We start from the raw sequence: 15,882 nt of genomic DNA, 5'->3' as shown, positions 1-15,882 counted from the left end.
GCGGCTTCAACAGCTGCTGTCAGGGCGGGGCAAATGTCAGCCATTTAGCAACAAAGCAAAACATGCTGTTGCACGTACGGACTATGAAGTTGACCCGTCCTCCGGTTAAAAATGACACACATAGAACGACCGCTGCTTGCCTCTTTTCTTTCTCATGCTAATTAATATTCGGTTGAATTTCCCACGACTCTGCACGCGTTCAAGTCTTCATTCCAACTCAATCGCGGCATCATCGAAAGCTTTCTTCCACAACATATCACAATTTCATTCCGCGGAATTTCAACAGACTGAAATCATGAGCACGTTAGATGTCGAGAGGAAGGAGGTTGGGGAGCCAGCTTCAGACGCCAACACCATGGTAGAGAAGCGCGAGAACGACACCGAGAATGAATCTTTACAAACACTTGAAGCAGACGGACAACTGCCAGAGGACCAACTATCCCCAGACGACTATCCCAAAGGACTACAATTCTTCTTCATTCTTCTAGCTCTAATACTGTCCATTTTCATGGTCGCGCTGGACTTGGTATACCTTCCTTAATCCTCCAATTCCAAGACACCTGCTGATTATCCCTCCAGACAATTGTCGCAACCGCGATCCCAAAGATCACAGATGACTTCCACAGCGTCTCCCAGATCGGGTGGTACGGCTCAGCCTTCTTCCTAACAGTTGCATCTTTCACCTCGCCCTGGGGAAAGGCTTTCAAGTACTTCCCTCTGAAATGGACCTACCTACTGGCCGTCTTCATCTTCGAACTAGGAAGTCTCATATGTGCCGTTGCTCCGAGTAGTACGGCCCTGATCGTTGGACGTGCCATCGCCGGTTTGGGCGCTGCTGGAGTTGCATCTGGAGCATTCATTCTCGTCGCGTTTATTGCCCCCCCAGACAAACGACCAGCTTATCTAGGACTTATCGGTGCCTCCTACGGGATCTCAGCGGTTATTGGGCCGTTACTTGGTGGGGTGTTTACTGAGAAAGTATCCTGGAGATGGTGCTTCTATATGTAAGAAGGATCCCGTTCAATGGTGAGAACACAAGCTAACGGAAAATAGTAATCTCCCAGTTGGCGGTCTCGCCGCTGCTATTCTTGTCATCTTCTTCAATCTGCCAGCGCATGTCAAGCCCGCAAAGGCGACACTCAAGGAAAAATTCCTTCAGATGGACCCGATCGGCATCATACTCATCATGGCCGCTGTCGTCTGTTATGTTCTCGCTCTGCAATGGGGTGGAGTAAACATGCCATGGAGCTCCTCGAAAGTCATCGGTCTATTCGTCGGCTTCGGTCTCCTTCTAATCTGCTTCGGGATTGACCAATACCTCCTCGGCGAGCGTGCGATGCTTCCAAAACGGCTACTAAAGAACCGCTACATTTGGCAAGGCATGGCCTACGCTTTCACCATCGCGGGCTCGTACTTCCTCGTCCTCTACTTCCTCCCCATCTACTTCCAAGTTATCGACAACGTCTCACCCATCCAATCTGGCGTGCGCAATCTCCCCCTCATCCTCGCTATCACCCTCGCCACTATTGTCTCGGGCATCGGCATTACCGTCACAGGTCGCCCCATGCCATTTATGATCATCGGCGGCGTCCTCGGTTCCATCGGCATCGGTCTCCTCTACACTCTTACTATCGGCTCCTCCTCCGCTGCCTGGATAGGATACCAAGTCCTGGTCGGCCTGGGACTTGGCCTCGGCTTCCAGGTCCCTGTCTCAGCTGTCCAGGCTACGCTCCCGCAAATCGACATCCCCACCGGAAGCGCTATGATCATCTTTGTCCAGACTATCGGCGGTGCATTCCTCGTCTCCGCAGGCACATCTGCTTTCCAAGCAAAACTAACTTCTTCCCTCCAAGCATCGGACACGAATATCAACCCGATCACCGTCATTGGCACAGGAGCGACGGATATCAGGAATGTGTTCTCGCCAACGGATTTGCCGTTTATTTTGAGAGCGTATGTGAAGGGTATTCAGACTGCGTTTATTGTGGCGGTCACATTGGCTTGTGCGTGTACCCTGCTGGCTTTTGCGACGAAGTGGCAGAAGCTTCAAGGGCCGGACGCGGGAGGGGATGTTGAGGGGGCGATGGCGGATGGAGAGAACGCTGAGGCGAAGGCAGCGCAGGATGCTAATAAAGCTTGAGTTTATCTACTGGTGTTTATGACGCTTTTTATAATGTATGGGCGGCTATACAGCCGTGGGATGCATTTGTTTATTAGACGGACTGGGATTGTTTCCCCTGCTCTAGAGATCTAGAAGCTGGGAGGATGGTTTTGTTTTGAGACGGAGTTAATGTGTATAGAGTCTAGCCCAGGCTTGGCAATAATACCTGAGGTAACCTGTCGATTCTGGAATCGATTCTAAGCGAGAGTCGCGGACCCCCCTGTCTAACCCCTTTAACTACAATTCTTATTATACTTATTACCTTTAATGGAAAAAGCAAGTACAGCATTATAATTATGAACATTGCTTTAATAGTTTAGATATTTTTATAATTTTTTTAAGGACTTTAAAAAAGTCGGCTTTTTTGGTGTTCCTTACCCCTCGCTAGCTACCTTATCCAACCCCTCTCGTAAAGTAAAGTAAGTACCTTTACATATAAATTTACTATGTAAGGTACTTAGCAGGTTTCTCGCTTAGCATCAATACCGGATCAGTACGGATTAATCCTACCAATACTAATTGATACGAGGGGTATTGAAACTGGTATTGATACCTCAGGTATCATTGCCAAGCCTGGTCTAGCCTTGTACGGAAAGCCGTAAGGATCAAGCTTGCTAATACTACTTAAATGTCCCTTGCCCAATGTGCCCTCCTTAATAATGAAAAACAACTCTTAACTAGAATGAACAACGAAGCTAAAGTTCGCCGATCAACCAAATCAGTCGTACTGTGGATGGCGAAGGTAATGAGCTATAAGGATATCGAGGAGGCACGAATAAAGCGTGCAGCGAAAGACGCCACAAGGGGCAAGGGCAAACGTGGTCGGAAGCGTAAGAGTATTGAATTAGAGGCAAACAAGCCAGAGCCAGATGAGCCAGAACCAAAGCCACAAGTGGTACGGATAATCGAAGCTCCAGGGCCATGGAGAGCACCAGTGGCGCGGATGTACTAAAGCGCAGGGTACCTAAATAGCTGTACCCTGAAGTCGAAATCGGTGTCGTGCTTCCTCTCTCTGCGTGATAAGAAAACATTCCTGTATGTTAAGGATAATAATAACGCTACACTTTATTCGGGATAGTCTAGGAATATACATAAACCAGACTCAGCTATCCTGCTCTGTCAGGCTCACGTGGTATTAGCCTCTTAAATCAGGTATACCAAAAGTAAGCCTGGTACTGTAGCAGCCATCACCGATGAGGGTAGAAGATGCAGTATATTCCGACGTGATCCTCACCCTTCAACTCATCTTGAAAATAATTGCCTGAAAGTATCTAGTAAGAAACTCGTCTCTGCCGCCCATTCCTGCACAAGCAGTGCCACCCAGGCTTCTCCAAACAGCAATTTCCATCTACTCATCGTCGTTGATATCGATGACCGTCTGCTTCCATTTGCGAGCCGGGACATGACGCTGGAACAAAATGTCAATCTCACGGAAGGACCTGTGCTTCATCTCTGGAATCCAGATCCAAGCCATGAGTGTGCAGACAAAGGCGGTGCCAGCCCAGACGTAGCCGCTCTTGCCGCCCAGGTTCCACTTATCAGTGTTGAGCATGTAGCTGGCAAGGAAGATGCAAGGAATATTGACCAAGTAGTAGGCACCTCGTCCGATACCGGTTGTCAGTGGCCTGAGACGAACGGAAGATGTCTCGCCGATGATGACCCATGAGGCAGGGGCGGGTCCCAAGCAGAACAGGACGGAGACGATCAAGCCAAGTGATGCTTGCGCATTGCTAGCCGCCTTACTAACGCCAACTGAAGCCGCAATACCGAGCGCGATCAAGAATGCACAGCTGATGAATTGACCATAGACATAGATGGTGCGCCGGCCGAGGTATGTGGTGAGGACCCAAGAGAGCATGACCATGATCCACTGGAGGGCAGAAGTGATGAGACCAAGTGCAAATGCGGTGTTGTCTGCCATGCCGGCCTCTGAGCTGGTGTTAGTCTGCTATGAGGTTGCAGGAAATGGTTGGACTCACGTTTGAAAAAGTAAACAGCTTGGTTAGCGATCAGATTGCCCGTCAGATTCTGAGATGCGTACACACCGCACACAATCAATGTGCGGTAGCGATCGGTACCTTTCCACAGTTCAACGAGACTGGGCTTCTTCTCGCTCTTCTCAAGCTCGATCGTGCGACGCATCATTGCGACTGCGTCAGCGGGATTATCATTTGCACTCGCGCGCCCAAGGCGTTTGACAGCCTTCTCTGCCTCCTCCAGACGGCCCTTTCGTACGAGCCACCAGGGTGATTCAGGCGCAATGAAGAGTAGGATAGCGAGAGGAGTAGGAAACATCCACTGGAGTGCAATGGGAATTCTGGTATGACTGTTAGTACAGTGCTCCTCGATGGCATCTATGGGAGCGGACGAACCTGTACGCTGTGGAGTCACGCTTGGATTGGTAGTGGTAAGTGATACCACCGACAATGATCGACCCAATAGCCCAGAACATCTGCAACATCTGCGTCGCTGGAGCTCTCAATCTCAGTGGCACAATTTCGGCACAGTAGGCGGGTGCATTGGCGATAAAAATGCCCCACGGGATGCCTTCCAGGATCTGGGCTGCGAAAAACATCCCCTGGCTGTTGCCGAAATAGAAGATGAAGATGAAGGCGTTCAAGAACATGAGACCGCCAATGGTTGTCCACCGATATCCAATCCAACTGGTAATGGGACCTGCGATGAAGACACCGATGAAGGCACCGACTGGTCCGCTACACTGGAATGCTGACTGCCATGAAGCTTCGATAATCCAATCTTGTTTTTTGTCGCTGAATACACCGAAATCCTTGGCGAATTGAGCTGTGGCTATGAACTGTCCCATCAAGAAAACACAGTATGACTCCATGATCTACGCAGCGTTGGACAAATGATCTGCCTATCATGGGCAAGAGCTTACAATGGTGCATGACATGACGAATGCCCACCAGGTGGCAGCGGGATAGGCCTTGACAGCCTGGAGCACAGTCATATCATGTTCGATCTTCTCGGCATCGATGGCGCCCGTTCTGTCGTAGTCGACCTTCTCGTCGACATCGTAGACAGCTCCGCCCGTGGAGGCGGGCTGCGCCTCGATCTCCGACGCTGAGGTCGGCTTCTCTGTGGTGACGTTATTCATGTTGACGATTTCTGAGAGAAACGTGAGAACGAAAGAGAGGCAGGCACGACTGGGTTTTTAAAGCTTTATCCCTGCAACAACACGCTCATGATGGTAATCCCGATCTTAGCTCAATTGAGTGAAGCTTGCTCCGGACCTTGACCTCCACAACCCAACATCACCACTCAATCACAAGTAGGGTCATTTTCCCGGGCACCCTGGTAGCAGCATCGCATCCGCAACGTCGCATTTGCCTCGCCATCGCTTCGATCAAGCTTTTTTATTAGCTATAGCGGATATCGGTGCATCTTCTCCCGAGTCGCCCCAGGGCCTGCGTGTAACGATGTAATTTTAATTATGGTGGGCTCTTGTCGAGCGGGGTAATCTGATACGGGTCGGAAGTAGATGCACCGGTCCCATAGACTTTCTATTCTCAATTCGTGTGATATTGTACCTCTTGAAGTCAAACATCAAATTACATTTGCAGTAATCTATGGAAGTGACTAAAAAATATCTCCGCCAATCTGTAAGGGCTCTAGCTATAGAGAAAGGCAAATTTTAACCTCTCAAAAGGCAGCAATCAGGAAATTTTGAATTCATTTAAAAGAAACCTGATTTTGTGTAAGAGTTATTATGAGAGACAAAGGAATAGCGAAAAATGGACTGCGAGACATTGGTCAAGGTGGCCCACCCCTGATCAAGAAATATCAAGGAGACCCACTAGGTATTCCGAGTCTCTTGCTCCTATTGGTGGATAATGCTGATGCTAGCATTCCGGGCTGGGATCAAGTCCCAACTTTTGGATAATAACCGAGGACCTTTTCCACGTATTGTAATAATAGGTCGGGCTATTGTTAGCGCGAATATGGAGAACATGGGGCATCCAGTGCGGGGTTGTTAGCGCCTTGGCTCGGCGGCTCCACGGCCATACCATACTGAAGTTCATGCGATTAGCTCGCTTGAAGAAGAATGGAGTGGAACCTGGCACCATTTAGCTAGATGAAACGGCGATTACACTGTTCATGGTCTGGGGCGTGTTCTCGTTCTTACCGATGGTCCAATGCACGTGTAGCATTTTAGTATTCCCACTCAGGAATGGGTCAAGCTTCTACTATGCCCCGGCTTGTGGCCTCTAAGTGGAGGAATTGGGTCCCTGCGTCCGGGTGGCACGGTTCTAAGTCACTCATCATTGGATCCTACTGACCACAGCCTGACAAGTTCCGAATATGGACAGAGGTCTCTCAAGCGCACCTATACAAAACCCGCCAAGCTTATGTGGCTTGCAAAATCCTCAATCTGCCCCTTGTGGTACTACAGTGTAACCTCGATATAAGGATACCGAAATTGTCCCCAAAAACTAAGGATAATGCGAGGTATCCTTATATCGAGAATCACGTGCAAATATATAAAAATAGAAATATCACCAGAATTTGAAGATATATAAATAGCCTCTTTACCCTAACGCCTCACAATGCCCCAATCACCCGTCATTATACCGTAGAAATTGACGAGAGTGGGTTTGGCGCTAGCAGTATCTGGAAGGTCACGTGTAGTTGTGTGCAGATTATAATATCGCACCATTAACCGTAGCAACCTTCCTACTTCCTAATTAATTATTAAACTAATATAACTTATACGAGTACATAGTAGCTTGACGTTCTGACTAGAGCACGCGTCTCAATTAATTTTTTCACGCGAATCGCTTCATGATCGTGTGCAGTCACATGATCTCGATGCAGCATTCTCGTCAATTTCTACGGTATCTCACGTTCTATAAAATTTAGGGTAGCTCCTTTCGCACTAGCGCAGAATTTTTGGTTCTGAAAAAGTTTCTGGGAAGCTTTTTTTTTAGTAACCTTCTTCTCTTAGCAAAGCTAAGAAGTACGAAGGCAATTACGATGTAATTTCACCTTAAATTGTTGATGTCGCATAGAACCGAGGCTCCACCCACAAATCCTGATTGGACTTCCATCTCTCGTGCTGTGTAACTTCAAGATGGCCTTCTCAGCGACTGCCACGTCGAGGAAATAATCCACGCTTATGGAGCCGCCCTTTCGCAAATTTTCGATCCGATTTCCAACCCTCATACATCCAGGCGTATCCCCACTCGATATGATCGGACAATTGAGTCGCAACGTCGGAAATAATTCGATATAACAGCAGTAAATGCGGTATTTCTTGGGTACCACAGGCGTCGAACATGACTGATTATCCACTGGTGAAACAACTTCCTTGTGCGAACGTAGTGCGGATCGTTGGTAGCGAAAACTCGCTATGTCCCAATGCAGCGTCAAGCGTTTGCAAAGGCTGTTTCTTAGTCCAGGTCAGGACTCTCTCAGGTCTTCCCTTTGCTTGGCAGCCGCCTTCGTCTCTAACATCAGCCTTCGACGCAGTACTGTAGTAGAGAGTGTCAAGTAGCGCATTGGAGTTCGCACAAAAGCGACTGCAAATCTCCGCTGACAAAGAAAACATGGAAGCCGTCGTGGGAAGTTGAGAAGCGACTGCCATCATTCATCACGACGAATGGGCCTCCTATTGGGATGATACCGTATGGAGCGGAGAAGTATCTGTGGGGAAACGTGCCAGCTTTTGATGTGCTTGATCACAAGCGGAATGAAGGAGTCGACCTTCCAGAGGATCTTCACCTTCTCTTTGCCGGTAAACACTCAACCCCGCAATCACTAGCAATCACTAACTCTGCGAAGCATCTGGTGACATCAGGAATGTTGTGAAGTCTTTATCAGGATTACCGGAATTGTACGGTGGGGAATGTGGAATTGTTATCAATGACAGAGACTTCGATATCGTAGCACGGAATGCAATCCTGCTGCTAACGGCATTACACTTCGAGCCCAGTGAGGCTACACACATAATGCTCCATATTTGGTACTCTGCTCTCATACCCGAACGCGTGTTCCGCTCCCTCCAGGATCAAATACTACCGCTGATCCATAATGTCTGTGCAAAGATTCGAGGGAGGCCATTGACGTCCTTACAATCGAAAACATGGACATATGGTACGCGGTCGTTGAGACTAGTTCTACAAAGAGCAATGTGGGATCGTCTTCCCTCATACCTTATGGTCCCCGATGATCTGTCTATAGTCCAAGCTCGGGAGGTGATGGTTTCGACTACATTGGCCCCAGAAAGGAAAGACTACCTTGAACGCGCGCTCTATACTCGACCGCCCTCCTGGCGTGTCTGCAATACGAAGTTCCGCAAGGATGGTGTCCTGTTGCCATTTGGGTCATCTCGTAGAGATTTTGATACGCCTAATCCGTAAGTCTTCCATAAAGCATACGCTATGCACCGGCCGGTTGAACCATTTGTAGGACGTTCTATCAAGCGAAGGGTGTGTGGCCGATGAAGGACTCTGCAGATCCTCTCGAAGGCTGGCCGATAGAAGAAGTGATTCAAAAGGCACCGCTTGCGAAGCACGATATCTATGGAAGTCTCTTCATGTACATCCAAGACATTCTACTTGCTTTTTGCCGTCAAATCGGGAGACACAAGGCCTTCTTCGAACTTTTCCATGTCGATGCGCTAGAACTACCGGACATGGTCAAACAACGTAGTACAGCAACGATGTTTTTCGATAGGATCGAGGTACGACTAATCATTCTAAGGTTTCTTGAAGAGAACACCTTAACCTCTCCTTGGTTATTAATAATGTGTAGGTTTCAAACATAGGAGACCGTGGCTACCTTGGACCCCAGGCAACCCTTTCTACATTTGGTCCATTGCTCAAACGCAAGTCTCAGAACCCGCATGCCACTCTTTTAACACTGTTCTTGAATGCCATTCAGGAAGTTTCTAGTCCTATAGACCAGGTATCCTCTTTCAAGTCTGAGATGGACCAGCTGAGCAAATACCTTCCAGCGAGTCCGGCAATAATCCAGAATAGCGACACGAATAGCGCAGATTTTTTAAGACACAACGACGCACGTTTCCTGTTCCGCGATTTCGACAAGCTTTTTCAACGCTTTCATCTTGAGTGTCACTTTGAGGAGATAGGCAAAGCTGCAGGGCTCAAGGTTAAGCCAAACAATACTATTGTCGAACCATGGCCCATGCGGCTTAAAAAGAATGCTACACAAGATGAATTTAATAATCTCTTGGCCTCTGGTCATAACGGATCGGAAAGATATGTCGAGTGGGAGAGTCTGACTTGATCGACGGAAATTTGACGCGATAACTATAGTTACATCATGTGTCAGGTAAACAGCACGTAAACCATCAAAATGGTCTTTTCCTTTGATATCCTCAAGTTGACCTGAATCCTACCCCTGCCCGAAAAACTCCACCGACTAACTTACGCAGCGATTACAAAGGTCTGGAGGTAAAGCGGAGGGGAAGGTGGTGGATGATAACGATAGTGATGAAGATTATGAGAGGGATGATTATGGATATGGCTCGGACTACACAGCTTGTTCTCTGGAATGTGGTTATTGAGGGCGTTGTGATTATTGAGGTCAATGCTTGGTCAACGCTTGGTTGATTATATTTTATTCACTAGCTATATTTTTTAAGGGAGAGGGTGGGGTAAGTCGCGTCAGGGAGCCGAATCTTGCCCATTCCCAGCGCAAGCGCCTTGAGACCCAATTCGGCCCCTCAAGCACGATCTCCCAGATGGGCAAACCCAGAAATCACACAAAATGCAATGCAACGAACCACCTGTAAGCTTACTTCGAAACTATTTTTAGATTCGGAGTACTACAATTGCGACTACATCGGTTTGAAACAATACACCTCGAAGTGGTTGGATCTAAAGTAGGATACCGGTAGCCTTGTATTTTTGTAACCTCTGTAGCCATTCAAATAAGACAAATTCGAGAGCAGGCCACTCTGGCTTGCTTGCGCGCGCGGCAGTAAGTTATCGACCGTTTCGTGTATCGTAATCGAGATAATCGTATTTGGTACTCAAGGTAGTCGAGACTGTTTGCTGGCCAATCTTGTAGTGGAACTCTTGATCAAACCACTTGATTACGTCCTCGCGTATAGCCTTTGGATTTGCTTGCTTCCATCGCCGTACGGCACGTCGATCGGCCTCTGTCATTGATCTGCGCCTCTTTCTAGGCTGTTGGGGAGCCATATAATCGGTGGGGGGGTAATAGGCTGTAAAGGCTCTAGAGCAGTGAGATTAATGCTTAGAATGCAGGTTTACTAGTGCGTGAAGGCCTGATAAAAGCGGTAAATTGGCACATCACGTGCACGATTATAAGGATAGTGGCAGATGGACTTGAATCCACATAGGTTCGCTCTTTTACCTTCCTTGATTGCAAGGAGTAAGAGCCATGCATTGTGAGGTTTAGGTTACAGCGGAGTTGCAAGGTCACGTGCTTCAACAAATAGGAGAGAAAATATCGTAAGCGAGCTTAGCGAGACGTCCCAAAAAAAGGGGGGTGATACTAGAAGTAAGCAGTTCCTTTTTTTAACCGCGTATTGGGGGAAAGACCCTCACAATTAGTTCTATTATGTGATTTCCAAGTACGCTACCCCGGAAATATATCATTGCCTTTGGTACCTCTCAGTTTTCCCTGAGCATTTAAATGACCCGGGCGGGGCTGCAGCTGCTATGGTACAGCGAATTTCACGTGGGAATGTTTTCGTAGCATTTTCTATTTCCGTCTCTGAACCTGCGCTGTTGCTGCTTTAGTCTGAGCTATGGGTGAGCAAACTTAAGCCGCGGGTGAGTATTCCTGAGCACGGCCAGAGCACCCTTCTAATCTTTTCCTGTTCCTAAACACCAGTCACTCTTTTCTAAGGTTTGGGGGCAACGTTTGAGTTAGCAGTAGTGCATTGTTTTATTCTTATCATTCATCGTATTGCCGCAGAAACTCCAATGCGGCACTCAGTTCACTCTTGATTATCTTTACATGCTCAGCACTCCTCGGCTTGATCTGCACCTCAAACGGCAATGGTGCTTGCAGGATCCCAGGATTGTATGCCAACGGATCCAAATGGCGGACCTTCCCGGTTGTTGCATCCACCGGCTCCGCGAACTCAAATGCCCAAACAAGCTTCGCAGCAATGCGCCACATGTTGCGCTCTGCGAGGTGGATGCCAGGGCAAATCCGCCGCCCAGCGCCGTAGTTGTAGTGGTCTCTGTTGGCCCAATCTGCGTTACCGGCGTAGTCACTTGCAAGTTTGTCATGCCCGAGATAGCGGTCGGGATTGAAGGATTCGGCGTCGGGGTAGATACTGTCACTGTGGTGGAGGGCCCAAGTTGGGATGAAAAGGGTGGTATCTTTGGGGATGAGCATGCCTTCGTAGATATCATCTGTGTCAAGGGAGGTCAGTAGGGTTGAACTGACAAAGGGACGTGGGAACACAAACCTTCTCGGACTCGGTGGGGCAATGCCGTCACAGCACTGCGAGGGATTAGAATGAATTAGTACAGTACAAACTGTGGGGGACCTACACAGGGCGCCATCTCATGCCTTCCTTGACGATGCAATTAACGTAAGGTATTTGCGCAAAGTCAGACCAGACCGGTGATCGCTCAGTTCCGCAAACAGCATCGATCTCAGCACGCGCTTTTTTCTGTACGTCTGGATACAACGCAAAAGCAAGTATCAAGGTCAGAAGTTGCGCTGCTGTCGTGTCGGCACCCCCTTCGATGAGTTCACCCATCAAGTTATTAAAACCATGCTGCGACAACGGCCATCCCAACTTCTCATATTGATCCAGGAGATTATCGATGATGCAATTTCTGCGCACACCTGTTGCTCTCCGCGCCTCAACTCGCTGCCGAGCTGTTGTCCAGACTTTATCCATTGTTTTCCCAGCATCGATAGCTCGACGCTTCCAGAAAGCAGACCATGCGGGCAGGTATTGAAGGAATGGGAACTCGTCGATGGGTGGATTCGCGCCTGGTTCCATTGCAGCCGTCCACTGCACCCGTTAGCATTATAATTCCAGGCTGTAAAACAACACTGAGAGAAGTACTTTTCCCATCACATCGTATACACCCTGCAAAGATTTAGTTGGCGTCTTCATATTTAGGTTGGGAACAATCCGCTTACGTATGCCCAGAACGATTCAAACGTGGCCGCCCGATATCCGTACGTCAGCGACGAGGCCACTGAAGCCGTGTACCGTCGGATGTGATCATAGAATCCTTCGGGGGAATCCAGGAGATTGTTCATAAGAACAGTTGCTCTATTGCACGTCCTTTAGTTTCACTAACATTTATTTTGAAAGGCTTGGCTTACTCTGCTTCTTGGACTTTAAAATGCTTTTGGTCCAATTGGTTCGGTGAAAAGTTGTGGGAGATGATCTTGCGCTTCTCTCGCCAGATTGGTGCCATCTGCTCAAGGGCAAGATGATCCCCTTTTGTGAGTAGTTTACCAACATAACTTCCAGGTCGGTCAGAGTATATGGATCCTTTCTCAACCAGAAGCTTATGAATTGCTTTTCGATCGCAAAGAACAACGACGTTGGCTGATCCTAGCTTCAGAGTAAAGACAGAACCGTACTGTTTGGACCATTCGCGAAATCTGCGCAGCGGTAAGTCAAAGTCATGCTTGGCAAATCGATGCACTCTGGGTACTGGGACTAACTGCTTGTAGAGACCTGTGGATGGTATCTGATGTGCATTGCCAAGAATAGGAATGGTTGGTGGCCCAGGTGGCATTCGCGAGTCTCGCTTTCCAAGATTCAGTGCATAAAACAGCCCTAAAGCAGCAACCCCAAACAAGGCATACACGGTGATTGGAATGTCCATGTCAAATATCAGAAAGAAGAGAATCTTCAATGGGGATGAGAGTGACCAGATTCTGAATTGGAAATAGAATATATGATATAGGGGAAAGAGACAGAAATTAAACCCAGGTTCATTTCATAGACAGATGTGGGCTGACTGGGGGAAAATGCGGAGAAGAGAGATACCCCGGATGTCACTCAAACCGGACTAAATTCGCGATAACTCATGCATTGAAGATTTGAAATCGGATCGCGAGTAAACTTTACGGACAAATTTCCAGTCATCTCGGGTAAGCAATCACGATTCCGGTTCACTAACACTTGGTTGGTGACAAGGTGTTGCGACGCAGGGAGCTGGTATTTGTTGATGAGGATGTATATAGAAGATCCGAAAGAAGATTGATGCAGAAATTACAGATGTTCATTGTGAAGCCAGCGGTGCTGACATAAGAACTCGTGACCTTCATAACCCCTCTCGCCTTCTATTCAGCGATCTTTCTTCGCGTTCACTCATCTCCTCCATCCCTACCCTTCACGGAGCGACTCCAAGAGTCAATCCTCCGTCGACCGCGAGAACTTGTCCTGTCATCCATTGTGAGTCGGGAAGGCAGAGAAACACAGTGACTCCAGCAATATCTCCTGCTCGTCCAATCCTGGGCCATGGTGTTGACTTTTGCATCAACGCGAGGATGTCTGCATCCTCAATATTCTGACGCGCCATACCCGTTGCAACAACGCCCGGAGCAACACAGTTAATATTGATTGAATCCTTTGCATGGTCTAGTGCCCCAGCGCGTGTCATGTGGTTGACGGATGCTTTGGTCGCTGAATATGCAACCTCGCCTGGAAAGGCGACCACAGCGGCACACGACGAAATGTTGACAATACGTCCTCGACTGCCCCAGATCGGATCAAATTCTTGCTTTAGAAACTGGCGGATGGCGAGGCGCATTGCTCTAGCAGTGCCAAGAGTGTTGATTGCAGACATCTTCGCCCAAAGCTCGTCGTCTTCGTTCGCGAAGTCTCGGAACGGCGCCCAATATCCAGCGCAATTGATCAGGATATCAAGGCGATGAAACTGGGATATTGTTCGAGAAAAGGTGCCTTCGACCTCTGACACTGCTGAAATGTCGACTTTTTCGAAGACTGCTATGCCACCGCTTGCCGTGATGAGATCTACTGTTGTGGTAGAAATATCGTTTTCGTAGCCAGAAGGATTGGCCTCCGCTCTCAAATCACAGCAGATGATTTTCGCACCTTTCTCAGCAAGTCTCAAGGCGATTGCTCGACCCATTCCAGACGAAGCTCCAGTCACCACTGCGACTTTGTCCTTCAAGGGTTGGAAGGACATGATTTGGAAGGACAAAGTTGATAGCTCAAAGATTCGAAGTACGAAGATCTGTGAATGTGGATTTTTCTTGGTATGTCTAACTGAGGTGGCCAGTTTGGCGACCTTCCAGGGCCCTCGTTATCCCGTGGACGGATTGATTTAGAAAAATCTGTCCGTCGATGGCGGATACATTACTTTTGCCAGGCAGGCCTTCCATTGAGCACAGCTGAAACCGATATTCCGTGTTGCCAGTTCTTGTGCAGGCAGTGAGCTGTACCTACCAGCAACGTCAGACAGAAGTTAATTCTTTTGCATCAACTTCCTCGTCGCATCCATCAATTATGGTCAAGGGAAAAGTTTTCACGGTTTCAGGAGCAGCATCTGGCATTGGTCAAGCTACGGCTATCAGACTTGCTGAGCTGGGAGCGAGAGCAATTGCTATCAGCGACATCAACTTGGTTGGGCTCGAAGCAACGAAGGATACCTGTGCATTTTGCCAAACCCATGTAGAAGTTAGTTTCTGCTAAAACATGGCAGGTGCGAAACTCGGAGCGCAGGTCGCAAGTCGCATTGTTGACGTGAGAAAAGCTGGAGATGTGACAAGTTGGATCAAAGACACTGTCACTGAGTTTGGACAGCTGGATGGTGCTGCCAATGTGGCAGGTGTTGCCGCTGCTGAAAACGGAGGCAGTACCGTCGAAACTGTGGTATGCAATTCAGTCGTCTAGTGCGGTTGAATCTCCAGCTCATGATCTATTTACCTCCAGGTCCAGAAGGATTGGGACTTCACTTTGGCTGTCAATCTTGGAGGTGTGCTGAATTGCATGCGAGCCCAGCTCGCCCACATCACCAAGCCACGAGGGTCAATCGTCAATGTTGCTAGCACCTCTGGACTTTTCGGGATGCCTGGGAACGCCGCGTATGCGACAAGCAAATTTGGAGTCCTAGGTCTGACGGAATCGGCAGCTGGTGAGGTTGGGTGGGAAGGAGTGCGTGTTAATGCTGTATTACCGTGGGTTTTACCACGCAAGTTCAGTGTCTTTTATGCTGATTTTAAAAGCGGCCCAATCGACACCGCCATCGTCCGTAACGGCGAAGCAAAAGGATTATGGAACCAAAAGATGCTAGGAGATGAGACTCTGCTGGGTAGAACTGGAAGAGCTGATGAGGTAGCCAACGTCATTTGTTTCTTGCTCAGTGAGGATGCCTCTTTTGTCACGGGAGGTAGGTGGCCTCTCCAGATTATGTGCCAACGAAACTGATGTTGTAGCTCGCTGGACTGTTGATGGAGGTTATGCTGCAGCGAGGACGAGAAGACCGCCACCAAACCCTGCACTTTGACACATCTAGCAGGTAGACATTGTTATCACTGAATATATCCAATATCTTGTCTGATCGTGCCTCGCGAGAGCATGCATGATGGATTTCCACTTTCTTGTTGGCCACTACAATAAAAATCATGTCTAATTGCAAAATTTCTACCTGTTCAAGTGATCTGCCCAATTTTCTAAATTATCAGGCGATCCCCGCCACGGTGCAATAATCTGCACCTTTCCGGAGGGGGCCCCGGTATCCATGCCGGACCAATTC

General features: G+C 48.4%; 7 protein-coding genes across 7 annotated transcripts; 3 read left to right on the top strand and 4 right to left on the bottom strand.

Moving 5' to 3' along the window:
• Window positions 1-295: 295 nt before the first annotated feature.
• On the top strand, window positions 296-2,140 carry K444DRAFT_629817 (major facilitator superfamily transporter; the record flags this gene model as incomplete). The annotated part of the gene is made up of 3 exons (XM_024883111.1): window positions 296-526; window positions 580-1,004; window positions 1,054-2,140. 3 exons carry the CDS (start codon window positions 296-298, stop codon window positions 2,138-2,140), a joined length of 1,743 nt encoding a protein of 580 aa, XP_024736867.1.
• Window positions 2,141-3,509: 1,369 nt separating this feature from the next.
• K444DRAFT_529453 (putative MFS maltose transporter) lies at window positions 3,510-5,279 on the bottom strand (the record flags this gene model as incomplete). The annotated part of the gene is made up of 4 exons (XM_024874810.1): window positions 3,510-4,090; window positions 4,141-4,478; window positions 4,534-5,012; window positions 5,061-5,279. The coding sequence occupies 4 exons, from the start codon at window positions 5,277-5,279 to the stop codon at window positions 3,510-3,512; spliced, it is 1,617 nt and encodes a 538-aa protein (XP_024736866.1).
• Window positions 5,280-7,303: 2,024 nt separating this feature from the next.
• On the top strand, window positions 7,304-9,517 carry K444DRAFT_652832 (uncharacterized protein). Its single transcript, XM_024885838.1, has 5 exons — window positions 7,304-7,581; window positions 7,652-7,916; window positions 7,964-8,537; window positions 8,591-8,864; window positions 8,936-9,517. Exons 1-5 carry the CDS (start codon window positions 7,459-7,461, stop codon window positions 9,428-9,430), a joined length of 1,731 nt encoding a protein of 576 aa, XP_024736865.1. The 5' UTR covers window positions 7,304-7,458; the 3' UTR covers window positions 9,431-9,517.
• Window positions 9,518-10,042: 525 nt separating this feature from the next.
• K444DRAFT_613004 (uncharacterized protein) lies at window positions 10,043-10,341 on the bottom strand. Its single transcript, XM_024880254.1, has one exon. The coding sequence runs from the start codon at window positions 10,312-10,314 to the stop codon at window positions 10,132-10,134; it is 183 nt and encodes a 60-aa protein (XP_024736864.1). The 5' UTR covers window positions 10,315-10,341; the 3' UTR covers window positions 10,043-10,131.
• A 730-nt stretch (window positions 10,342-11,071) lies between these two features.
• K444DRAFT_589646 (putative cytochrome P450 oxidoreductase) lies at window positions 11,072-12,984 on the bottom strand (the record flags this gene model as incomplete). Its single annotated transcript, XM_024878119.1, has 7 exons — window positions 11,072-11,538; window positions 11,595-11,629; window positions 11,680-12,152; window positions 12,207-12,230; window positions 12,284-12,419; window positions 12,473-12,757; window positions 12,821-12,984. 7 exons carry the CDS (start codon window positions 12,982-12,984, stop codon window positions 11,072-11,074), a joined length of 1,584 nt encoding a protein of 527 aa, XP_024736863.1.
• Window positions 12,985-13,494: 510 nt separating this feature from the next.
• K444DRAFT_643250 (NAD(P)-binding protein) lies at window positions 13,495-14,313 on the bottom strand (the record flags this gene model as incomplete). Its single annotated transcript, XM_024884834.1, has 1 exon — window positions 13,495-14,313. One exon carries the CDS (start codon window positions 14,311-14,313, stop codon window positions 13,495-13,497), a length of 819 nt encoding a protein of 272 aa, XP_024736862.1.
• A 320-nt stretch (window positions 14,314-14,633) lies between these two features.
• K444DRAFT_561636 (putative short chain dehydrogenase/ reductase) lies at window positions 14,634-15,681 on the top strand (the record flags this gene model as incomplete). Its single annotated transcript, XM_024876954.1, has 5 exons — window positions 14,634-14,778; window positions 14,830-14,999; window positions 15,060-15,304; window positions 15,353-15,516; window positions 15,563-15,681. 5 exons carry the CDS (start codon window positions 14,634-14,636, stop codon window positions 15,631-15,633), a joined length of 795 nt encoding a protein of 264 aa, XP_024736861.1. The 3' UTR covers window positions 15,634-15,681.
• Window positions 15,682-15,882: the final 201 nt, after the last annotated feature.

The sequence above is a fragment of the Hyaloscypha bicolor genome (genome assembly GCF_002865645.1).
Source record: "Hyaloscypha bicolor E unplaced genomic scaffold K444scaffold_73, whole genome shotgun sequence".
In the NCBI taxonomy this organism is placed as follows: domain Eukaryota; kingdom Fungi; phylum Ascomycota; class Leotiomycetes; order Helotiales; family Hyaloscyphaceae; genus Hyaloscypha; species Hyaloscypha bicolor.
The sequence above is the reverse complement of the archived record's forward strand: the minus strand, read 5'-3'. Positions and strand labels throughout refer to the sequence as shown.